Raw genomic sequence first — 26,157 nt, 5'->3', positions numbered from 1 at the left:
TTTGGTTGAGATTTTAAATTGTGGCCCCGTCTTCCCGCTTGGGTGGACGTAAAAGATCCCATGGCACCTTTAGAAGAAAAACAGGAGAGTTCTCCCAGTGTCCTGGCCAATATTTATCCCTCAACCAATATCACTTAATAACCAGGTTATCTGGTCATTTATCTCATTGCTGTGTGTGGGACCTTGCCGTGTCCAAATGAATTGCTGTGTTTTCCAACAAAACAACAGTGACTGTACTTCTCAAAATACTGCATCGGCAATAAAACGCTTTAGGGTGTCCTGGGGTCACAAAAGGTGCTACATAAATGCAAGTGCTTTCTTTTTCTTTATTCAAATTGACAGAGTTATGTAAAGCAGTCAAGATTTGCCCTGGTGATTTATAAAAAATTGCTTGATATAATTATTGGCACATAATATATAGTTGTTTTATGTACATTAACTGTGGCTCAATAAAGTTGCATTTATTGTTTTACAACCACTAGTCCTTCAGTATGCATATTGCCACATATCAACTATATGGGGAACAGTGCCCTTTTACCATGAGACTCTTTGACAGAGAAAACAAACTGACCAGTTACAGAACACAATTATGCCAGTTATCTCCACAGCACGTATACTATTATAAAGAAAAGACACACGGGAGGTCATTTTCACCTAGTCGGTAATCTGGCTGATCGGATCACCGCCTGGCGTAGAACCCGCCTGATTTTCAGACTATTGACGTCCATGGGATACAATCCTGGTGGGCGATCTGCTCCACCAGGTCACGGGCCAGCAGGTGAAGGTAAGAATTACCCCCATGGTTGATGAGGTCAGTGAATCAGTGAGATTGTCATTATTCACTGCAACTTAATATCCTGCACTTGTACCATATCATCATCATCGGCAGTCCCTCGAACGAGGGTGACTTGCTTCCACAAGTTCACAGATGTTTCAAAGAAGAACCTGATATTCCAGTCCTGAACTCCAATTGAGGGGGTGGAAGATGCCTGTGCATGGATTTTTTAAATGTGTGGTGACCATTGCACACCAGCCACCACACGGTCTTGACAGAGCTCGACCTTTATCCAGTGGCAAGGGTTAACCAGGATGACTGGAGACCTGCTCTGCTGCACGGACCTAGTGCACACACATATCGCAGTGTGGGCTGTACCGTGCTGCCCCTGGGCCATTGGCTCTTCGTGGCCCCGTACCCTCATTTGCCATTCCTCCGCCACGATCTCTCGCCGCTCCTCCACCACAAACATTCGCCGCACCTCCGCCACGATCTTTGACCGCTCATCCGCCCTGATCTTCCCGCTCCTCTGCTGTACCAAGTCCCGCCGATGTTCCTGCCCACGCTCCAAACGATGACCTGGGGGTTTTGATGATGTTACCCAGTCGCCCACCTCGAAGCCGTCGCACACTTGTAGCAGCTCGTGCTGGAAGCTGCAGAGGTATGCTCTTTTATCCTCCCGACCTGCGGTGGTGTCCTCTTGCAGGTCGGGGTGGCCTATGACGTTCCTGGGCCCACGCTGCTCTTTTATCCTCCTGACCTGCGGTGGTGTTCATCGACCAATGTCTCGTTCAGACCGACACAGATTTATTTGTATCATAACACTGCTGCCTGCTATGGGACCAAAGAATACTTGAAGATGGCCAACAGTCATCAACAACAGTTTGATTCCAACCACAACACTAGGCATTCTGTGCACATCTTTGTCTCTATGGAAACAAGTAATACTAGAAATGTGTTTTAAATCATCGGTATAATTTTTGTATTACTGTTGTGGCAGAAATAGAATATGTTGCACTCCAAAAATAGTTAATGCAATGCATTGCAAAACTGGACTTAACTTGTTACAAGTTTGGTACTTGTGTCAGTCACTGATTGATATTCAGTGGTCCATATTCATATCGTACATAGTCACTATGCACAGCTTACTATAAATCCTGATTATTTCTTTAATCACATCCCGTATACCAAGCCAGTTCCCATTTACATTCATCCATTTGCATTCACCCAACAGAGTCCAAATTACCAAAGTCACTTCTCATTCACACCTATTGCACAGAACCTCGATAAATCAAGTCACTTCTCAATCCCTCCCATCGTACAGAATTTCCAATGGTCTCAACCATTTGTCATTCATTCACATTGTATAGAATTCCTAATTTCAGTATCACATGAACTGAAGAATGCACGTTGAAATACAAACGGTTTCTGACACTGTAGGATAAATTCAGTGATCCTGCAGTCCTGATGGTGTAATGCTTTTGAGGTGAGCGCAGGTCCGAGATAGTGCCACATTACTGTAGTGGCTACTCACTAATCCGTGCTTTCTTCAAGCACATCTTCCCACCAGGAGGGTAGTATCAGTGAAGTTACCCATATATTTCTAATTACAGTAAATACAAACGACAAGTGTCATCAGGAGACTACTGCACATTTTAGAAGTGCAATCACCTCTGGATAAAATGTGTTGTTGCAAACAAACAAAAACATTTTCTGCTGTCATTTAACTTGCATTGAAGAGTGAATGATTAAATAGGCTGTGATGGAGATTTCTCATTTAACTATTTTTATCTGCAATTTATTTCAATGTTGATCAAGCATGTCGTTTATTGTCAAACTGGCTATGAGTTCATCAAAATTTAACTGTGCAACTTGTTGAATATTTGGTGAGCAAAATATTTATAATACTAGGAGATTTGCCTTGATTGTCAATAATTTTGAGGTATTACGCTAAAAATGATATTGCAACACTTGATTGATCTACATGAGGAGATAGCGGACTTTTACAACTTCTTGTGTGCTAGCCCCGTTTTCTGAGCATACAATATTCTGCTTGATTCTCTAATGCCCGATACCTCATTGATGGCCAGCTGCTCTCCGCCTCCTCCTTGGTGCCCGTACCGGTGATTTCCACTCCGATAGTCCTCGTACAAATCCTCCTCACTTCCAGCTTCATCAGCAAAAGCAGTCTTATCTGGTGCACCATCGTTGATAACTACAGTGTGAATAAAAACAAGACAACTTGTATTCTAGCAATTAACAAACAACAAGATCTTGCATTTATATAGCGCCTTTAATGTAGTAAAACATCCCAAGGCACATCACAAAAATTTGACTCCAAAGGAGGAGACATTAGGACAGGTGACCAAACACTTAGTCAAAGAGGTGGGTTTAAACTGAGTCTTAAATGAAGAGCGAGAGATGGAGAGGTGAAGAGATTTGGGGAAGGAATTCCAGAGCTTAGGGCCTAGATGGCTGAAGGCGTGGCCACCAATGGTGGGGCAAATGAAGTGAGGAATGCACAATAGGCCAGAGTTGGGGGAACGTAGAGTTCTCGAGGGTTGTAGGCCTGGAGGAGGTTAGGAGCAGCTTATTTAGACATGAATATTCCTGTGGCCACTGCATGTAGCACTTTGTACTCATCTTTTTGGTGTTTTGTGAGACACACTGAGTGCTCATCTCACAAGCCAACACCTAGACATGTGATCATGAGGGCTAGTTACATGACATCATCAAAGATTGAGTGTTGTCAAATTGAGAAAAGCATTTGAATCAAACATACACCAGACTTCTATCGCCACAAACAAGGTAAATTATGGGCTGCAGACAATGCCAGTGGCAGAGACTCCCTGATCCGAGTGTTCTCACTCCTGGCCTTGGATGAGAACTCTGTGCATCAGTGGCAGTGGTGATTTTTAAAAAATGCATTCCTGAGATGTGAGAGTCATTGGCAAGGCCGGCATTTATTGCCCATCCCTAATTACCCTTGAGAAGATGGTGGTGAGTCACCTTCTTGAACTGCTGCAGTCCCTGTGTTGAAGGCACTCCCATAGTGCTATTATGAAGGGAGTTCCAGGATTTTGACCCAGAGACGATGAAGGAATGGCGATATATTTCCAAGTCAGGAGGGTGTGTGACTTGGAGGGGAACGTGGAGGTGGTGGTGTTCCCTTGCACCTGCTGGCCTTGTCCTTATAGGTGGTAGAGGTTGCAGGTTTGGGAGGTGCTGTTGAAGAAGCCTTGGTAAGTTGCTGCAGTGCCATTTGTAGATGGTACACACTGCAGCCACGGTGCTGGGAAACAAGAGCTATAAGGGTATATAAGGGTCCCATTGGTGAATTCCAGGCTTGGCATACCTTTGTTTTGAGCCAATAGGCCGTCCCAGTTTCCAGGCAGCTAGAGTGAGCAGGCACAGAATAAGCTCCATGAAAATGAGGTAACTTCCTTTTATAGCATCAAATTTGATTTTCACCAGTCTGTTGGACACAGATTATATGGCGAGGTCATGGTCGGTTTTAGCATTCCCAGTGCAGCTGGAGCTGCTGCCCTCTGGTCACTCTTTGGTTTGTGAGACACAGCATTACAATTTCGATTCCTGCTGGAATTTCAGAACCAATAAAGCTGAATCTGACTGCAAATTACCCCAAACACTCAATGGCCATTGCAGATTGGCCAAACCTGTTGTGGAAACATTATATATTATGTAAAACATTCTGAGCTAGATGGTAGATGTTTAATCAATACAATTTTGTTAATGCTTCACTACATATTTTCAACAGCAGCGCTTTAATAAGGTTTCTGTAGTGGTGGCATCTGTCTAAAGATAGTCAACGATTACATTCTTTGACCTCTGGGAGCTATATTGTCTAAAACACATGTAGGTCTCTGTGGAGATCACAATGGCAAAACAAGAAGAAAAGAAAATGCTGGAGATGTGCAGCATCTGTGAAGAGAATATTGGTTCTGATAAAGGATTGTACCTGAATTATTCTCTATAGACACACGGGTAAATGTTTGGCTTTACTGAGCATTAAGCACCACCTCTTGCAGTGCCGATCACATGCTCCACAGAGAGCTCGCTGGAATTTACTTCCACTCATATCAATGGAAGGAAATTTAGACGGGTTCCGTTCCGACGTACGATCATTCCCGACAGAATTTCTGTCCTGCGGCCCAGTTGGCTGACTCCCAGGTGGTAACAACAAAAATCGAGCTCCTGAGTGTCTCTGGCATTTTCTGGGTTTTTTTCCACATTTACAGTTTCTTCTATCTGTCCACCAAAACATTACGTTCTTGCCCTGATCTTTGCTCAGCTGTCAATGCGCAAACAAAAAAGAAACTCCAAGCCACGGCAATGATGCTTGCAGCCTGGCTTTGTGGTTTGAGTGACCTGTTGGCACTTGACATGAGACCTGTGGGCTGAAAATCACCTCCTCGATAAGATCGGTTATTGCCGGAAAGCGGCGGCTACGCGGCGGTCTTGAATGGCCGCCGATTTGTAGTCGAAAAGTCGCTGCTCGCAAAATTCTCCCCTGCTGCTGACGAACCCTCCTAAGTGCATCAACAAAGCGCGCACCAGCGATGTCCAGCCCCACAAGTAAAATTCACCGCAGAAATTCTTCCGGCCACCGCTCGGTACTGCCGACAGTATTTTCTGCCAGGTCGGCCCGACAATTATGCCCCTGGGTTTGGCTGGGCCGCCAACAGGCAGCCTGGCACCCCCTCTTGGGTGCCAGGCCACTGGCCCAGCCAAAACCCTCTCTGGTGGCCCAGTGGACCCAACTTATAAAACTGCAGAGCTCGCAGTGACTCTCCCCTTTAACTGAAGGGGAGAGAAGTGTTGATGCGCCAGCGCGATGATGTCACCAGCACTACGCTGATGACTGACAGCAGCTGAAACTCCACCCACCCCCACTTCCGCCCCTCTTATGTCAGACACTCTGCTCCCACCCCCACTTGCTCCCCTCTTATGACGGACACCCGCTCCCACCCTCATTTCCACCCCCATTATGACTGACGTCCGCCCCGCTCAAAAAGAAACGTCATAGAGCTGAATTTAGCAAGATGATCCGCTGCATCCATTGCGGTGACCAAAACAAGAAAAATGGTCGTTGCGACCTGTTTCCGGCGGGGGTGAATTTCTACCCCCTGATTGTTTGATGTTTCAAGAAAATTTCTTTAAGAAAATAAATAAATATATTTTGTGGAGATTCAAGGCACTTGGAGGAGAGTAGAGCGGAAAATTAGCTTTGTGCATATGCTCGAACCAGTGTGCTGTTTGAGGGTCAGGGTGAATTAATACAGTCCCTGGGGTTTGGCGTGGTCAAGGCAGATACCAAGGCCTCTGTCTACATCACAAAGGGTCTTTTGGGGCTGAACTTCTGCTCATTCTGGGATGTTGGAAGAAAGTTCGTAACCTATGACCTTCTTGGGCGTGGTCTGGATATACGCAGGAAAGATGCAGGTATATCATCCAGTTAGAACGGATAACATACAGATTTCCTCTGTAATTCGAGAGGTAATTCTTACTTGGGAGTCGTTTCCTAAAAGCCTATATGACCCAGATACATCCCATACACCCACACTAATCATTTCTAAAGCTACACTTGATGGAGGGAAGTTAATCTACTGACCAATTTACCCATCGGCCGTCAATCTGAAGAAACTACCTAGCCATAATTTATTTGATAATTGTTTTATTTTTGAGTTTTATTTTAAACTCGTTAAAAAAAGCAATAAATTTGAAACTGGCTCTTAAAGTCATAATTTCAAGAATATTTACAGAATAAATACATTTTATCATCATCTTTTCACTTAGGACTCTTATTTAGTTCTTTGGGGGAGAAATTCGAGAGAACCCTGTTTGGGGCGCTAAAAATTAGTGCTAGGCGCTAATCTTTTTCTACTTTTAAAAAGGAAGTGGATCACTAAGTCAAGAGCACCACTTCCTTCTTGGAGCGTAAATGACAGCTGGCAGGGCGGTAAATTGATCAGGGCTGCACACTGGGTCATGCACGCTGCCATGTTGAATGGCTCCTTCCCTCCCGTAAAGGGAAGGGACATCGCTGAAGGCTCTGCAAAATAAAAACTTACCTTCATCCCGACGGCAGCCGCTATCCGGCCCGATCAGCCCGATACGCTGAAGCTCAGTGCCGGGCTGATCCATCGCGGGCAAAGAAGAGCGGCAACAAACCTGAAAGATAGCAGTTACATGTATGTTTAAACTTACCTCGGCCACCTCGCCATTACCCATCGCCCCCGAAGCGCCGGCCTCCTGATGGACGCCTCCTACAGCTGCCGGTGTTTTCGCCCAACGATGCTGCAGGGGGCGGAACCCAAGTTCGGGTCGTCACGATCTCCGGGCGCGATGCCATACCGCCGCCGCAAACCTCCCACCGAATATGGCGGGAGTCGATGTTGTTCCCGCGCCCAGTCAGCACCTGGTCATCGCCCCGGAGGCAATAGCGGGAGGCACTGAGGAGGCCAATTTCTTATTTTTAACCAACAACATCTTGTAGTCTTCAGGTAAAGTTGTAACAAGCCTTCTATTTACAGCCTTCTGTGAAACTCAGTACAAATATTTTGTCACCTAGGCTACAACAAGGTATGTAAGTGTGTACTGGAAAATATATACACAATAATAAAATAAATTCCAAAGTGTTGTGTTAATGTGTATAAATTGACTTATTATAAGCAATGTTGTTTTACAATAACGCAAATACATTTTGAAGTCATCTTAGGTTATGAAACCCAGGTCATCACTTAGCAATATAAATTCCTGCAGAATTTACAATCAGAATGCCAGATTGGATATTTTAAGCTGCTTACAAGTCTCAAAATTGCAAAATGTTAAAAGAGGGACTGAATATCAGTCACCTATGGAAGGTATCGTCGACAGTGCTATCAAGCGCCACTTACTCACCCATTACTTGCTCAGCGATGCTCAGCTTGGGTTCTGCCAGAGCCACCCAGCTCCAGACCTCATTACAGCCTTGGTCCAAACATGGACAAAAGAGCTGAATTCCTGAGGTGAGGTGAGTGTGACTGCTCTTGACATCAAGGGAGAGTTTGACCGACTGTGGCACCAAGGAGCCCTATTAAAATGAAGTCAATGGGGATGAGAAGGAAATCTCTCCACTGGCTGGAGGCATACTTAGCACAAAGAAAGATTGTTGTGGATTTTTGGAGGCCAATCATCTCAGTCCCAGGACATTGCTGCAGGAGTTCCTGAGGGCAGTGTTCTAGGGCCCTCGAACCATCTTCAGCTGCTTCATCAATGACCTTCCCTCCACCATAAGGTCAGAAGTGGGGATGTTGGCTGATGATTGCACCGTGTTTAGTTCCAGTCACAATTCCTCAAATAGTGAAGCAGTCCATGCCTGCATGCAGCAAGACCTGGACAGCATCTAAGCTTCTGCTGATAAGTGGCAAGTAACATTTGCACCACACAAGTGCCAGGCAATGACTATCTCCAACAAGAGAGAGTCTAACCACCTCCCCTTGACATTCAATGACATTACCATCATCGAATCCCTTACCATCAACATCCTGGGGAGGTCACCATTGATCAGAAACTTAACTGGACCAGCCACATAAATACTGGTCAAAGGCTGGATATTCTGTGGCGAGTGGCTCATCCCCTGACCCCCAAAAGCCTTTCCATCATCTGAGATGAGGAGGAATTTCTTCTCTCAGAGCGTTGTAAATCTGTGGAATTTGCTGCCTCAGAAAGCTGTGGAAGCTGGGACATTGAATAAATTTAAGTCAGAGATAGACAGTTTCTTAACTGATAAGGGATTAAGGGGTTATGGGGAGTGGGCAGGGAAGTGGACCTGAGTCCATGATTGGATCAGCCATGATCATATTAAATGGCCTACTCCTGCTCCTATTTCTTATGTTCTTATGTACAAGGCACAAGTCAGGAGTGTGATGGAATACTTTCCATTTGTCTGGATGAGTACAGCTCCAACAACCTTCAAGAAGCTTAACACCATCCAGGACAAAGCAGCCCACTTGATTGGCACCCCATCCATCACCTTCAACATCCCTCCATCACCGACGCACCGTGGCTGCAGTGTGCATCATCTATAAGATGCACTGCAGCAACTCACCAAGGCTTCTTCAACAGTAACTCCCAACCCCTGCGATCTCTACCACCTAGAAGGACAAGGAGAGTAGACGCATAGTAACACCACCACCTCCAACTTCTCCTCCAAGTCACACCATCATCCTGACTTCGAAATATATTGCCATTCTTTCATCATCGCTGAGTCAAAATTCGGGAACTCCCTCTCTAACAGCCCTCTGGGAGTACCTTCACCACACAGACTGCAGCAGTTCAAGAAGGCGACTCATCACCACCTTCTCAAGGGCAATTGATTGCTGTCCAGTTCATACAGAAGTGTTTAAGGGAATGTATTGCAGAGTTAAAGGAACATTCTTGCTTTTCCCAACATGGTTTCCCTGGTTACTGCACAGACAGCTTCTTACTGCTCCCCGTTACTGCCAAGGCTCAATAGAAGTTCTCTCAAAACATCTTATTTTAATAAGGATATCAGTAGGTTAGATTGCTGTCCTTGCACAGTGTAACAGCTAACCATTGGACTGTTTCTGACATGCATAAAAAATGTTGTTGCTGAGTGCTATTTTTCTTTTTGCTGATCAGCTTATTCACTTGACAAACATGAAACTTATATCACAATCACTAATCTGTCAGTTTCTGTGCAATCATACAGAGACTATATATATATATAGAGAGAGAGAGAGATAAATAATCTAAAACACAGAGATAACTAAGTACTGGTTATTACCTCAGTGTTTGGTTGAATAGAAGATGAACTACTAATTCCTTAAGCTACATGTTTGCTTTCACAATTCACTTGATGAAACACCACAGGCCTGGAGCCACACTTTGTCCATAGAACTGTGCCAATTCCTAGCAAGCCATTCATTCCAACAGTGCATGTTTGTGGATGTCTATTACTTCGACAGAGATTCCAGACCCTCAGAATGTCCCTCACCTCTGTGTTCTAGCCCCCTCAAGTGTGCACCTATGAAATCACTTCCCATAGGGTATGAAAAAAACCTGAGAAAGAGAAAATGATTTGTATGCCTATCCTTTCTATTACAAATTAACTTTCTATTCAGTTATTAGTTAATTAAAAACTGTCTACCATTTTACGTCCCATATTATTAGTATATTTGAATAAAAGTAATGCTGAACTCAGACGTTGAAATAGTTGACTATGAATTGGTCCAAGCTGATGAATATATTGTGGTAAACAAAGTGTCAGCTTGGCTCAGTGTTAGTTTCTGGCCTCTGTCAAGGTTGTGGGTTCAAGCCCCACTCAAGCAGAAAATCTAGGCTGCTGCACTGTCAGAGGTGCAAGATGAGATGGTAAACCAAGGCCCCATCTGCCTGTTCAGGTGGACGTAAAAGGGCACGATTCAAATAAATGCAAAGAATTTTGTCGGGGACCTGGCCAACATTTATCTCTCAAGCAAGACACATTATTAACTGGCCACTTATCTGATTTGTGTGTGTGGGCCCTTGCTGTGTGCAAATGGGTTGCTGTATTTGCCTGCACAGCAGCAGGGACTGCACTTCAAAAATAGCTCATTAGCTGTGAAGTGCCTTAGAACATCCTGAGGATACAACAGATGTGATATAAATGCAAATTCTTTCTATACACTCAAAATGGTTGTTTTAATTTAATACTGAAAGGTACAAAGTGTTTTTCTTGGCATTGAGATGCTGATCAGCCATGATCTAATTGAATGGCAGAGCAGGCTCGAGAGACTGAACAGCCTTGTTCCTGAATTGTTAACTTTGTATTGTGTTTGGAGATGGTTAAAAGATGCACCTTTATTTTTTTTTGGTGTATTCCATTGTTTTTCCAGCATCATTTGATATTGTGTGATTGAGTGGGCAAAGCTGCCTGTGAGCCAAACATTTGGGATCATTTGTCTGTTCCTTTCCCCCTCCTCCCCTGTAGAAAACAGCTTGGCCTCTCAACACCTTTCAAGGCAGTCTGGCTGAACATCAGGAATCATTCGCTTCAGAAATTAGAAGTCAAAAGCCGTGGCCTACACATCCTGACCCAGCATTTTGAAATTCTCGCAAGGACCGTTCCCTTGGCTACCAACTTTTAACCCATTTTGAATTCATTCTACTATCTGTAATTTGTTCCCAAAACCAATATCGAGCTGAAAATGTAATTGAACTCTTTCCAAGTGGACAATAGCGTACTAGTACTAGATTCTGACCTCGTATACATTAAGTGAGGGGAAGTAATGAACAGGAGTCCCTAATCGATCTCTGACATATTGCTTCCAGGTAGGGTGCAGAGGAGTTAATCATAGTTTCTGGGAATAATTAAGCCGACGATCCATTTGTGAGACCATCTCACTATCCTTGATGAAAATGTCACAGATTAATCTTTAACATTTGTCATGCTCCCATCTCCTCTTTCCTCTTCCCACACACTATCTGCTTACAGGCCCTCACTGCATGTTATCACTGAGATGGGTTCAAACCCATTACGCAGACCTCTTTGTGGGTTAACTGCAGTTCAAGAGATTCTATAGCCACCATTCAACAACAGCACTGAAACGCAGTGGTGACCGAGCCATTATGAATCAACTCAGCCCACAGATTTGTTTGTCACTTTTCACCGTTAAAGAGGCACTGTCTTCATGAAAGGTGCCAGCCATTTCTATGTGTTTTAGTGACAGGATAAAGGGCAAAGAGACCATTTAAAAAAATCAAAATGGCATCCCTGCAAGTGATTTATATCTTGGCTCATCTGTAAATAAATGCAAAATGTTTTTTTTCCCCAAAGGTGGTGCCAGCAATTACCACAATCACAAGTGTTGGCTCGTCTACTCATTTGCAATGCAGGATGTGAATGAACTGCCACATTTGACTGCACACTGTACAACCACATTAGCAATGCAATAATCATTTACACATTCTGATTTATAATGATGGCTTGTTGGTAATTGTTGGATGAGGATGTCTGGGCGAGGTAGGCATGATTAATCTTTCCACCTGTCCAGAGATTGCAATTGCATCCCAATTTCATGAATTTCTAAAATGTTCTTAGCCTCTCTGACTCTCTGACCCAGAGTCACCCCAAACGCCCATGTGTTCTTGTACAGGTCAGCCGTGGATCTGCGGTAGTCCTCTCGTCTTTGAGTCAGGGGTTGTGGAACGCGCCTCTAGCCAAGCTGTTCCGGTACAACTACAACACTATCCGACAATGTGGAAAATTGCCGAGGTATGTCCTGTTCACAATTAGCAGGATAAATCCAATCTGGCCAATTATCCCCCCATCAGTCTACTCTCAATCATCAGCAAAGTGATGGAAGTGTCGTCGACAGTGCTATCAAGCGGCACTTACTCACCAAAAACCTGCTCACCGATGCCTAGTTTGGGTTCTGCCAGAACCACTCGGCTCCAGACCTCATTACAGCCTTCATCCAAACAAGGACAAAAGAGCTGAATTCCAGAGGTGGGGTGAGAGTCGCTGCCCTTGACATCAAGGCAGCATTTGACAGAGTGTGGCATCAATGAGCATTAGTAAAACTGAAATCAAGGGGAATCAGGGGGAAAACACTCCACTGGCTGGAATCATACCTAGCACAAAGGAAGATGGTTGTGATGGTTGGAGGTCAATCATCATAGCGCCAGGACATCGCTGCAGGAGTTCCTCAGGGCAGAGTCCTAGGCCCAACCATCTTCAGCTGCTTCATTAATGGCCTTCCCTCCATCATAAGGTCAGAAGTGGGGATGTTCGCTGAATACTGCACAGTGGTCAGTGCCATTTGCAACTCCTCAGTTAATGAGGCAGTCCATGCCCACATGCAGCAAGACCTGGACACATTCAGGCTTGGGCTGATAAGTGGCAAGTTTGCGCCGCACAAGTGCCAGACAATGACTATCTCTAACAAGCAAGAGTCTAACCACCACCCCTTGACATTCAATGGCATTACCATCAACATCCTGGGGGTCACCATTGACGAGAAATTTAACTTGACCAGCCACATAAATAGTGTGGCAACAAGAGCAGGTCAGAGGCTGGATATTCTGTGGTGAGTGTCTCACCTCCTGACTCCCCAAAGCCTTTCCACCATCTGCAAGACACAAGTGTGTGATGGAATACTCTCTACTTGCCTGGATGAGTGCAGCTCCAACAACACTCAACAAACTCGACACTATCCAGGTCAAAGCAGCCCATTTGATTGGCACCCCATCCTTAAACATTCACTTCCTCCTTTACTGGCTGCAGTGTGTACCATCTCCAAGATGCACTGCAGCAACTCGCGAAGGCTTCTTCGGCAGCACCTCCCAAAACCGCAACCTCTACCATCTAAAAGGACAAAGGTAGCAAGGGAACACCACCACCTGCAAGTTCCCCTCCAAGTCACACACCATCCTGACTTGGAAGTACATTGCCATTCCTTCATCGTCACTGGGTCAAAATCCTGGAACACTCTCCCTAACAGCACTGTGGGAGTACCTTCACCACATGGACTGCAGCGGTTCAAGAAGGTGGCTCACCACCATCTTCTTAAGGGCAATTAGGGATGGGCAATAAATGCTAACCTTGCCAGCGACACCCACATCCCATGAACAAATAAAAAAAAAGTCCCGCTCCAGAGACTAGGGTGACACTCCAGTGCAGTACGGAGGGAGAGCTGCACTGTCTCAGGCTCCTTCTTTCAGGTGAGGCATTAAACCGAAGGCTAGGCTACCTTCTCAGATGGACATAAAAGATCCTAGGGTACCAAATTGAAGAAGAAGGGAGTTCTTCCTGGTTTCCTGACCACATTTTATTCAACATCACTAAAACAAATTATCTCGTCATTAGCACATTGCTGTTTGTGGGACCTTACACTGTCTAAATGGGCTGCTGTGTTTCCTACATTACAAGTGACTACACTTTAAAAAAAAATACTTAATTGATTATAAAGCACTTTCGGACATCTTGAGGTCATGAAAGACGCTGTTTAAACGCTAGTTCTTTCTTTTCTTTTTCATGTGCACTGTAGATGTGCCCTTTGCCCTTTGAACTCTGGTGGTACTGACACGATCCGATGCTGTCCCTGAAGTGGGATTTCTTTTAAAATTAGGAAATCTGGGACCACTTAAGTGACCGGGTGAACAAGTCCGAGTAACAGCTGGCCCCAAGATTCAAGTGTTCCACCTTGTCAGGAGTCAAGTGCTCTGCGTTTCGAGGCACTGAGCCTTCTGCAGGTGCGGGATTTGCGCTGGCCTGCCATTAAATTTAGCCAAACAAGCTGACAACTGACTTTCTAAATCTCCAGTTCACAAATAAGTTATCACTATCTCCGTTTCTTAAATGCAGCTGTAACACTGACAAATGTTTACAAGTTTTGCTCTAGACTTCATTCCCCTCAATTGTGTTGGTGGTTGAGAATTCCAATCTGGTCTGAGGCTGGAGAAAAGTGACACCCGGTGACACCTCTGTCATTTTGGTCGGGTGCAACCTGCCCGTCACTGTGGCTCCGCTGCTGAGGTTAAGTGAGGAGAGGTAAGAACCAGAGACGAACTGAAGCGTGACCTCAGCATGATGCAGACAGATGGCCTCCAGTTTCGGCTGTTAATAACCCATCTGCTGCTCAATTCAGTCACGTGGAGGGGACACCAACCAAATAGTGTGGCGTGTGTGAGTCAGAAAAAGCTGTGAGGCACATTATTAATATTTTATTTTTTGGACAAACTGTTCAGCTTCCATGTGATTTTATTTGGCTGATTGAAGTAGAACACATTTTTACTGCATATTTCAGGGCAAGTGTCAGGAGCAGAATTTTTTTTATTTTAAAGAGCCAGTGGCCTAGAAAGGAGTCTTCCAGGTAGAACAGGATGAGCAGCGTGCGCCAGAATAGAGAGGCCTGAGGATCAATGGAAATAGGTCCTCGGGCCTGAGCAGCATACTGGGCTTGAGCTGCCGCTGTTGGCCATGTCTCCACATGGCAGCTCCCCTGGGTGGAGACATAAAGGTTGGCTCAACAGCCTGGCCAGCAGCAACCCTCAGATAAGTCCTGGGAGCGGGTACTGGAGTGAGCTGGAATGGCGGGGGGATTGCTATTCCAGTGGAGTCAGGGCAAGAACTTCTGCTCCTCCTGGCTCCACAGGATGTTTTTTGTGACAATTGTTTTCAACTTTTCTTTTAATTCATTCATGGGATGTGGGCGTCACTGGCAAGGCCAACATTTATTGCCCATCTCTAATTGGCCTTGGGAAGGTGGTGGTGAGCTGCCTTCTTGAACTGCTGCAGTCTTTGCGGTGAAGGTGCTCCCACAGTGCTGTTATGGAGGGAGTTCCCAGATTTTGACCCAGCGATGATGAAGGAATGGCGATATACATCCAAGTCAGGATGGTGTATGACATGGAAGGTGTGATATATGCACCTGTGAGTATGCTCACAGGTGAGTGGCTTAGCCAGTCACATGATGTTCCAATCAGTTGAATCTAGGTCATTCCACGATGAGGTATGAAGTTGTGAGCCTAGTGGATGAACTGGTAGTGTGTAGTATGATTGTTAAACCTTTGTTAATAAACCAACTAGTTCTTAATAGCAATGTGTTGCTATGAATTCTTAAGCAAAGAATCCATGAAGCAAATACATTACAGAAGTGAACTAGGAGATGATGGTGTTCCCATTTGTCTGCTGCCCTTGTCCTTCTAGGTGGTAAAGGTCGCGGGTTTGGTAGGTGCTGTTGATGAAGCCTTGGCAAGAACATAAGAACATAAGAAATAGGAGCAGGAGTAGGGCATACGGCCCCTCGAGCCTGCTCTGCCATTTAATACGATCATGGCTGATCCAATCATGAACTCAGGTCCACTTCCCTGTCCGCTCCCCATTATTCCCTTTTCAGTTAAGAAACTGTCTGTCTTGGCAAGTGAGAAACAGACTTACCTGGAGTTGGCAGCAGTAAGGCCCCCCATCCCCAGGCTGTCTAAAATCAAAGACCTCATGAATTTAGCAGTGGGATCAATGCTGGGCCAGGCCATCCCACTACTAAATTGGTATGCTTTGTGCCCAAAGAAACGAGTATACCAATTTCAACCTCAGCATTGCTGAAGCCTCGCAAACAATATTCTTCATAAACAACTGCAAGGATGTACACTGTGATGTACTTGGTGATCTGATAATTTAACTGGGTTTGCCATTACAGAATTTATCTACCTATATCGTCTCGAAAAGATTGATTATTGCTAAGTGAGATTGGACTGTGGAATATGAGATAAACAATGATCAAGCTATGAGGCAGGACCAGTTTTGCTTCATTTCCCGAAGGCAGTTTTCAACCATGTAATTTTGTACAGAAATCTCTAAAACTAATTAAACCAGCAAAATAGCATTACATTTATCAGAGTTTTACAACCTTGAAAGATCCCTGTTTCCAGTCAGTTTCTAAAATCTTTATTATTGAATATAGTTTGCCAGGAGTTATCTACTCACCGGCCACTCTCCCTTCTCCAGTTTGAGTTCATAGCAGTGTAACAAACTGAAAGGGAAAGATTCTACACTGTTCCCCACTGCAGCATTCATTTAAAAAAATAATGACAGGGGGTTTTCAGTTGTGGTCTGAATAGTGCACTATATAGTTTGAGTATGACTTCCTCTGCCTTATAAAAATAAAAGGCTTGCACATATATCGCAACTGTCATGACCTCAAGACGTCCCAAAGTACTTTTGAAGTGTAGTCACAGTTGCAATGTAGGAAACACAGAAGCCAATTTGTGAACAGCAAGGTCCCACAAACAGAAATGTGATAATGACAAGATAATCAGTTTTTAGTATAAAAATAGAAAATGCTGGAAATCTCAGGGGATCTGGCAGCATCTGTGGAGAAGAAGCAAAGTTAGTGTTTCAGGTCGATGACCCTTTATCAGAACTGGAGAGAGTTTGGAAAGAACACATTCTTAACCAGCACTGAAGGGGGAGAGGAAGAAAGAACAAAAGGGAAGGTCTGTGGTAGGGTGGAAAACAGGAGAGATTAGAGAGACAAAAGGGATGACGGGCCAAATTGAAATGGTAATGCTAGGGGTTAGAAAATCATTAGTCAAGATAGGGTGTGAATGATGGGATAATGACCAGCTGCCAGTAGAGACAAGGAGAAAAAAAGAAACAGGCTTGGGGGTGGGGGAAGGGAGCCAAAGATTGGCAGCAGTTACGCTCTGAAATTGTGGAACTCAATGTTGAGTCCAGAAGACTGTAAAGTGCCTAAACGAAAGATGAGGTGCTTTTCCTTGAGCTTGTGTTGAGCTTCACTGGAACAGTGTAGGAGACCGAGGATGGAGAGGTCAGCGCAGGAATGGAGTGGAGAATTAAAGTGACAGGCGACCGGAAGCTCAGGGTCATACTTGCGGACTGAACGGAGATGCCCCGCAAAGTGGTCACCCAATTTGCTCTTGGTCTCCCCAATGTAGAGGAGACCACATCGTGAGCAGCAAATACTGTATACTAAACTGAAAGAAATACAAGTAAATCGCTGTTTCACCTGGAAGGAGTATTTGGGGCATCCTGGATATAGTAACAAACTGAAAGGAAAAAATTCTACACTCTTCCCTACTACAGCATTCGTTTAAAAAAAATTGTTTAAAAATAATCGTTTTTTAGTGATAATGGCTGAGGGATAAATATTGGTCAGGATACCAGGGAAAACACCCCTGCTCTTTGAAATAGTGCCATGGAATCTTTTAGGTCCACCTGAGAGGACAGATGTGGCTGCAGTTTAATGTCTCATCTGATAGACAGATCTGACAGTCCAGCACTCCCTCAGTACTGCATTGGTGTGTCAGCCTAGATTTGTGCTTAAGTCTCTGGAGTGAGGCTTGAACCTACCACCTTCTGAGTCAGAGGCAAGAGTGCTACCAACTGAGCCATGCCTACATAGTATGCTATTTGTCCTGTTGATTGTTACCCTGACTTGAGTGTTGAGACTGCTAAGACTCCTGTATCTCTTATAACTTCATCCTTCACTGATTCAACACCATGAGTATTGTGGTCTCCTAATCTGAGGAAGGACGTGCTTGCTATTGAGGGAGTGCAGCGAAGGTTCACCAGACTGATTCCCGGGATGGCAGGACTGACATATGAGGAAAGACTGGATCGGCTAGGCTTATACTCACTGGAATTTAGATGAATGAGAGGGGATCTCATAGAAACGTATAAAATTCTGACGGGACTGGACAGGTTAGATGCAGGAAGAATGTTGCCGATGTTGGGGAATCCATAACCAGGGGACACAGTCTAAGGATAGGGGGTAAGCCATATAGGACCGAGATGAGGAGAAACTTTTTCACCCAGAGAGTGGGGAACCTGTGGAATTCTCTACCACAGAAAGTTGTGGAGTCCAGTTCGTTGGACATATTCAAAAGGGAGTTAGATGTGGCCCTTACGACTAAAGGGATCAGGGGATATGGAGAGAAGGCAGGGGTGGGGTACTGAGGTTGCATGATCAGTCATGATCATATTGAATGGCGATGCAGGCTCGAAGGGCCGAATGGCCTGCTCCTGCACCTATTTTCTATGTTTCTATGTTTCTATTCATAGAATATATGTGTCACTTATAGTTGTTTACGTGCATTGATCCATATCAAATTTCATCTTCCACCCACTTAAATATTTTGTCTGACTCATTTTGCATTTGTCATGCTGCCTCCTCAGAATTAAACTGCCCCTCTTAGGATTTGTATCATCTGAAAATGTAACTACTTGACGTTGGGTTTCTGAGTCTAAGCAAATGATGTAAACTAGATACAGTCACGGTCCCAGTAACGATCCCTGGGGCATCCCACTCAGCATTCCCCTCCACCCCACTCAAAATGATTTTCCTAACCACTATAGAATGCGCTGCCTGAAAGGGTGGTGGAAACAGATTCAATCGTATCTCTCAAAAGGAAATTGGATATATTCTTGAAAAGGAAAAAATTGCTGGGCTATGGGTAAAGAGCAAGGGAGTGGGACTAATTGGTCTTTCAAAGAGCAGACACAGGCTCAAGGCCGAATGGCCTCCTTTATGATTCTATGATTTGAAGTACCGTCTATTTTTCCCCTTTCAGCCAATTTTGTATCCATTCCCAAAATTCAGTTTGAAATCCCACAGCTTTGAACTTAACTAATCGCCTTTCCTATGGAACCTCACTGAATGATTATGCCAAAAAGCTTTCCAGATAAATGAGCAGAAAATGCTTTGCTGAATGTTTTCTTTTATGAAGACCATGCTTCCTTGTTTTGTTCTTGGTTTTCTTTTGTTTAAGCAGTGCCATTTTTGTTAATTTATTGATTTCCCACTGTAACTCTTGCTGTGTGTGATGTTATCTGATTCACTCCCTGCCTTGCGGCTTATCACCAGCTATCTGTATCCTGTAAATCATTCCACTTCTATCCTCATTACAATTATTTTGATCATGCCTTGCAAAACCATCGAATATATAAAAGCATTGTATTGTGGCGCTTGTACCTAAATAATGTTGCATTCAACAGACCAAAACATCAATGACACAATTATTGCAGTGATTGTGGAAGAATTGGAGTGATCCCATCTTACTTTATGCCAAACAGAAAGTACAGAACGGTATTCTTATTAATGACACATCCACTTCAGTGTATGAAATCAATGTCACTCAGAATATCACTCGTAAAACATCGCTTACTGCTATTTGGTCTCAGCTTGTCCCATTTTACTACAGGTTCATCATTACACAGCATGGGGAGAGATGCTAGCAGAAGTGTTTGTTTTACACTGGAACTTGCAAGATAGAGTATAATAGCAGAAACACCTACAGAGGAACCTCCATTATCTGCCATATTGAGTAGACCGCCCCTTCACTCAGTTGAAATTGATGAATAACAGACTCCACAAACTATTTCCTCACGTATATGGCACAGCAATGCTCCAAGCACATGAATGGAGTCAAATGCAAATAACATTAATTGAATTTAATCTTTCTTAGGCTGTGAGGTTGCTTTATCTCAGAAAGGAGGAGATTGGTGTTGGTTGACTATGCAATAAGGCGATATTCTCACAAATATTCTGGTAGTTATTGAGCAGGCAAATAATTGGAGTGTAAATAATGAGCTTCCATTGTAACTGAAGACTGTCCAAACTATGTATTACCGACTTTCTCGACAGCCCTGAGTGTAAAATAAAATCCACTAATTCCTGTATTTTAAACACAAAACTGTTTTCTACCTGCACAACCTATGCAGTATTCTGTGCTAGAATCAGCCATTTTAGGAACATCAGTCTACAGGTTGATACATTTATGAATTAACATTAAAATGACGTAGTTAACGGTGTTAGCCTTGGGTCAGTGGTAGCACTCTTGCCCCTGAATCAGACCGTTGTGGGTTCAAACCCCACTCCACAGCCTTGTGCAAATAATCTAGGCTGGCTCTTCTGTACAGTACTGAGGGAGGTCTGCATTGTTGGATGAGCCATTAAACCGAGGCTCTTTCTACCCACTCATGTGGATGTAAAAGATGCCATGGCACTATTTTAAAGAAGAGATTACGAGTTCTCCCGGTGTCCTGGCCAATATTTATCACTCAATTAACATCACTAAAAACAGAAAAACAGAATGGATGGCGGTGGGGCGAGGGTGGGGGGGGGGGAGGGAGGAGGATAGGGCAGGTTGAGGTGCAAGATCATGATTTGACTACAGGTGCAGCACCTAAAATCCGGAACCCTCGGGACCAAGGCCATTCCGGACTTCATGTTTTTCCGGACTTTCAAACGTGTTTCTGATGTTCGAAGTCCGGAAGTGCCCGCGCCCAGGTTTGGGTATTTCTGGATTTCGGAACGTCAGAGGCGTGTCCCAAGTACAGAAATGCTTGGGCCCAGGTTCCGATATTTCCGGTTTTTGGACGTCATTTTGTAGTTCTTCTCTTCGCAAGCCTTGTAGTCCTCGCTTCTTCGCCACGCATCGTCAGTCTCCTTCTCTTGTTTTTGTACCTGTATGTTTTGGAAGATAGTCTAATGCCCTGTACACTTGTACCTGTACAAGCCGAAGGGAGTTATGTGCGGAGCTGGTTGGTTCGGGCTGAAGGGACTTGTGGGTGGACCCAGGAGCAGCCGTGCAGTATCTGTGAAAACCTGGCCTGGAACTTGTAGGATTGGAGTTTTTCTTCTTGCAATCTTTGTTAGTTGGATTTCATTTTTTGACTTTTCCCTGGGCCTGACTGGCAGCGATAACGGTTTGGTCGAGTGTCCGGATTCCGGAACATTTTGCGGATTCTGGACGACCCAGCCACGGATCGCCCCGGAGTCCGGATTCCAGAACATTCCGGATTACAGAACTCCGGACTTTTGACGCTGCACCTGTATTAGCACTTGATTGATTAAAAACTTTAGTAATCTTAAAAACTCATGCCATAACCTCAGAAGACACAGAAGTAATTAGATTTTTTACGTGCCCAATTAACAAACTAGGAACTTCCAGACTGTCTGGTTCAAAACCGAACAAGTGACAATCTTGTAAATAACTGAAGTCTGGTGAACATCGCATTCCACTGATGTATAAACATGGATTACACTCGAGCATACCGACCTCTCAAAAAATAAATTCCTTGTATTTTTCCTGCAAATATAATATTTTCCTAAACTCTTCTCCAGTACTTCCAGAAATGATTCCTATCAACTGGAATGTGTCTGTACAGTGCTAGGAGATTACCAACTGTCAACACAGTCCAGGGGACATGACCCTGTTTCTCAGCGTTCACTGGGCAATGGGGCATTTCCAAAATAATACTCCATTTGTGAAGAAGGATTGTTTGGAGCTGCTCTGACCCCCAGAGAGCCTTTCTAGCAAAACCCAAGCGTTGTTACTTGGCAGCTGTTTGCATCGCCATTTAAAATCTAATTACTTGTGTTTTTTTACATAATTAAAACCATGTTTTGCAATTGTATGCACTTTATCAGAATGTTGTTCTAATCCATTTATTAATCTCATAAAACCAATTAATTTTCTATGGTTTTTGATGGTCTTGGGCTCCCGATCCACTGTCAATCATTTCAAATTTGGCAGCTGACCCGCCTCTGATCCCGTCCTCTGACCGCCCTGACTGCAAAATTCCAGCCTTAAGTGTAACCGCAGATAAGTTTATAAAATGCTCAGGAGGTCCATTGAACCAGTGCAGTGCTTTTCAAACTGCAGTGTAACTGCCTTCTTCAGGAGATTACACATTAATGTGCTCTAGACCTAATTAGAGAAAGATATTGCAATCTTGGTGTCATGGCACAGAAACCACCAAAGGAGCAGTATTTAATGCACACTTTGGTCATCTTAAGTCTTCTCTTTTCCAATTAGAACAAGCTCAACTTGTTTCTCCTTTCCTCATAAATTAGATTAGTGAAACCAATATTTGTCTACACTGTCATCATCATAGGCAGTTTCTCGAAATCGAGGAAGACTTCCTTCCACTCTAAAAGTGAGTTCTCAGGTGTGAGTTCTGTACTGTCCAATACGGGAATTACAGTCTCTGTAACAGGTGGGGCAGACAGTGGTCGGAGGAAATGGTGGGTGGGGAATCTGGTTTGCTGCACGCTCCTTCCGCTGCCTGTGCTTTATTTCTGCATGCTCTCGGCGACGAGACTCGAGGTGCTCAACGCCCTCCCGGATGCTCTTCCTCCACTCTGGACGGTTCTGGGCCAGGGATTCCCAGGTGCCGGTGGGGATGTTGCATTTTATCAAGGAGGCTGTAAGGGTGTCCTTGAAATGTCTCCTCTGCCCCTCTGCCCACCTGGGGCTCGCCCGCCATGTAGGAGTTCCGAGTAGAGCGCTTGCTTAGGGAGTCTCGTGTCAGGCATGCGGTCGGTCTCGTGTCGGTCTACATACACCGTACCCTCTGAGGGGCAACAATATCCAATCAGAATGTGCATTTACTTCATTTATAAAGTGCAAGTTCCATTAGAAGGAAGGCTAAGATGACCACTTTGCTCTTCTTCAAATAGTGCCATAGGATCTTTAATGTCCCCCTGACCTTGGTTTAGCATCTTATCTGATAGACAGCTCCTCTGACAGTGCAGTGATCCCTCATTGCCGCACTGCAGTTTCAGCCTGCAATATGTGCTCAAGTCCACAGTGGGGCTTGAATGCAGAACCTTCTGACTCAAAGGCGAGAATGTTACCTACTGAGCTAAGCAGATACATCTGCGAGCTACTACTTCATGGCACATCTCAAAGGAGACAATCAAAAATGCAGCATTAAAAACCAGCCTGCAGTTGGAAAAAATTAAACTGAAATTAAATAACTCAACAAATCCTCCCTAAAGTCTGAAACTCGAATCCATCCTCTCATCATCTCCAGTTGTAACTTTGTTGATGCTCCTCTCGCTGGCTTTCCAGGGCCTGTGCCCTCTCCCACACAGAGTCCTACATTCCAATCGCCCCCATCTTTGCCAAGCTCCATTTGCTTCCTGTGCTCCATTGAATTGGTTTATGGAACCTTATCTCCACTTTCAAATCTCTCCATGGCCTTGCTCCACTTGGCTAAGTGAACTCCTCCAGCTGCATATCCTTGCTTTTACTCCTCATTGCCCACTCCAAAAATACTGGCTGTTCTTTCACCCCTACCCACCTGAACCCAGCCTGAACTCTGTCCTAACATCTGCCTGTCTCTCCAAATGTCACCCTCCATTTCGACCATGCTTTCATCCCATTCTTTTCTGTTACTCAGTATCCAGTATTTCTTCCTTGTAACGGACTCGGAGAGAATTTTTTTTGTGAGGAGTGCGAAAGGAATGCAAGTTGGGGTGTGAGTAACAAGTCATTTTTTAGATCAAATTTATTGGGCTAGATGTTCAGCTTCGCCGTTTTCTATGTGAAAACGGAGGTGGGGCAACCGCCCGATTAACATTTGTGCTTTGTGGAGCAACTCTTGTAATTTGGGCCTTGCACCAGGGGCTTGTACTAGTCTTCCGGTGCAAAAACGGGATCCTCACCAACTTTAGTGTGGGGCCGGGAGCGCTCGAGAGAGGCCTTGGGAGGGGAAAAAAAAACTTACAAAAACATTAAAAAAACACTACCAACACCCTTACCACACAAATCATTGCAAATATATAAAAAAATAAAAACTGGAACTTACCTTTTTTGCAGTTTATCCAAGTCACCTGGCGGTCATCGCGGGGCGCGTTTCGGGGCGTATGGGTTGGATGATTGACAAAATTTCTGCCAGTATCGCAATGCGAGCCATTGCACATCAGGCACAGCTCTCCCCAACGGTGCTTCTAAGCGCCACCGCAAAAACCGACCCGAGGATCGTGCCCGGACACAAAACAGCTGGGTCAAAACCGGCGAAAACCCAGTCGCAAATGACCCGAAAATCCAGCCCCATATAGTATACAATACAACATGTAAATAATATGAAAACAGTTAACACAACATATCACTGCCATTATGTTTCATTTTTATTGTTCTGAAGGAGACAGAGCTGTAAAAGAATAATGGAAATGAATATTTATCCCAATCCAAAAACTGAAGCTATCCAAGAATGGATAGTTTAGGAGATTGAGACAGGTTAGAGCTTTTGCATGTCTGGAACGAGTTTATACCATTTGAATTATTTTTCCCAATTGGGACCTGGAAATTTGGAGCAGAGTCAAATTTCCACAATGCTGTTAAAGCACGGTAGGACAAACAAAATTCATCCAGATATATAAAGGCTGGCTACTTGCTGATCCGCAGTCAAATTCTTATTATCTTCAAAAGCACGGTTAAAATTCCACTACAATATAGGTAAATTATGTCATTTTACGAGACATGACTCGAATGTTCAGAACTGAATTTTAGTAGGAAGATTAAAAAAAGTGAGTTTTATTTTATAAAACTGGGCTCTCTCGTTATTGCTCCTTATGACAAAAACTCTCCCCCTTTAAGATTCTCCTTAAAATCCACCACTTTTTTGAAATCAGCATGAACATGAAACCAGGGCAACAACAGTGATATTCCTCCAAGATAAGGTAGTGGTTGGCAAAAGCCTTGCAGAAATGCAGCAAATGATCGGGGTGGAGGAGCGATGAGAGATCATACCTGAGATTCGGCAAGTGATCGTGGCGGAATTGCGGTGAATGTTTGGTGCGGAGGAGTGGTGAGAGATTGTGGCTGAGATTCAGCGAGTGATCGTGGCGGAGGTGCGGCGAATGTTTGGTGCGGAGGAGCGATGAATGTTTGTGGCGGAGGAGCGGCGAGAGACTATGGTGGAGGTGCGGCAAATGAGGGTACGGGGCCCACAAGAGCAAAGGGCCAAGGAGCAGCACGGGCAAGCCCACACAAGCGATATGTGTGCGCACTAGGTCAGTGCAGCAGAGCAAGTCTCCAGTCATCATGATTAATCCTTGCAACTGGATAAAGGCCTAGCTCTGTCGAGCCCGTGTGGTGGCTGATGTGCAACGGTCACCACATGTTAAAAAAATCCACACACAGGCATCTTCCACCCCTGGAGTTCACGACTGGAATATCGGGTCCTCCATTGAAACATCTGCGAACTCATGCCCTTGGTGTGGAAGCAAGTCATCCTCGTTCGAGGGATTGGCTATGATGATGATGATGTTCGAGGGTAGGCATTTTGAAGAGCAGGAGGAGAAGAGGGAGGAGGGAGGCCCACTGTCTGAGCAGGAGGAGAAGCGATGGAGGGACAAGAAAGGAGGATAGGTTTGGCTCGGGGGATGTGAGATGAACAGCGGAAATAGTGAGAATGGGGCATTAAGGGAATTTTCTGGTTGCAGTGAAGAATACTAGATTGAGGCAGAGGAAAGCACTATGGCTATTCAAGCTTTAGGATAAATAAAGGAGACTACAAAGGTATGAAGGCAGAGCTGGCTAAAGTGGACCGAGAAAATAGATTAAAGAGTGGGACGTTTGATGAGCAGTGGCAGACATTTAAGGAGCTAGTTCATAACTCTCAACAAAAATATATCCCAATGAGAAGGAAAGGATGTAAGAGAAGGGATAACCATCCGTGGATAACTAAGGAAATAAGAGATGGTATCAAATTGAAAACAAGGGTATACAATGTGGCCAAGACTAGTGGGAGGCCAGAGGATTGGGTAACCTTTAAAAGCCAGCAAAGAACGACTAAAAAATAATAAAGAGAGGGAAGATAGATTCTGAAAGTGAACTAGCACGAAATATAAAAACAGATAGTAAGAGTTTCTACAGGTATATAAAAAGGAAAAGCGTAGCTGAAGTAAATGTTGGTCACCTGGAGGATGAGACTGGGGAATTAATAATGGAGAACAGGGAAATGGCAGAGACTTTGAACAAATATTTTGTATCGGTCTTCACAGTAGAAAACACTAAAAACAACCCAATAGGGGATAATCAAGGGGCTATAGGGAGGGAGGAAC

The 26,157-nt window shown here is 44.4% G+C and overlaps 1 protein-coding gene across 3 annotated transcripts in view; it reads right to left on the bottom strand.

Annotated features, from left to right (window-relative positions):
* Positions 1 to 26,157, bottom strand: part of arhgef4 (Rho guanine nucleotide exchange factor (GEF) 4) — a 401,442-nt gene that overhangs the window by 67,252 nt on the left and 308,033 nt on the right. For all 3 annotated transcript variants that reach the window (XM_070883351.1, XM_070883348.1, XM_070883350.1), the window contains one exon: positions 2,851 to 2,990. In XM_070883351.1, the coding sequence (XP_070739452.1) occupies positions 2,851 to 2,990 (140 nt within the window). The remainder of the gene's footprint in view (positions 1 to 2,850; positions 2,991 to 26,157) is intronic.

Source organism: Pristiophorus japonicus, chromosome 6, assembly GCF_044704955.1.
Source record: "Pristiophorus japonicus isolate sPriJap1 chromosome 6, sPriJap1.hap1, whole genome shotgun sequence".
Lineage (NCBI taxonomy): Eukaryota > Metazoa > Chordata > Chondrichthyes > Pristiophoridae > Pristiophorus > Pristiophorus japonicus.
The sequence above is the reverse complement of the archived record's forward strand: the minus strand, read 5'-3'. Positions and strand labels throughout refer to the sequence as shown.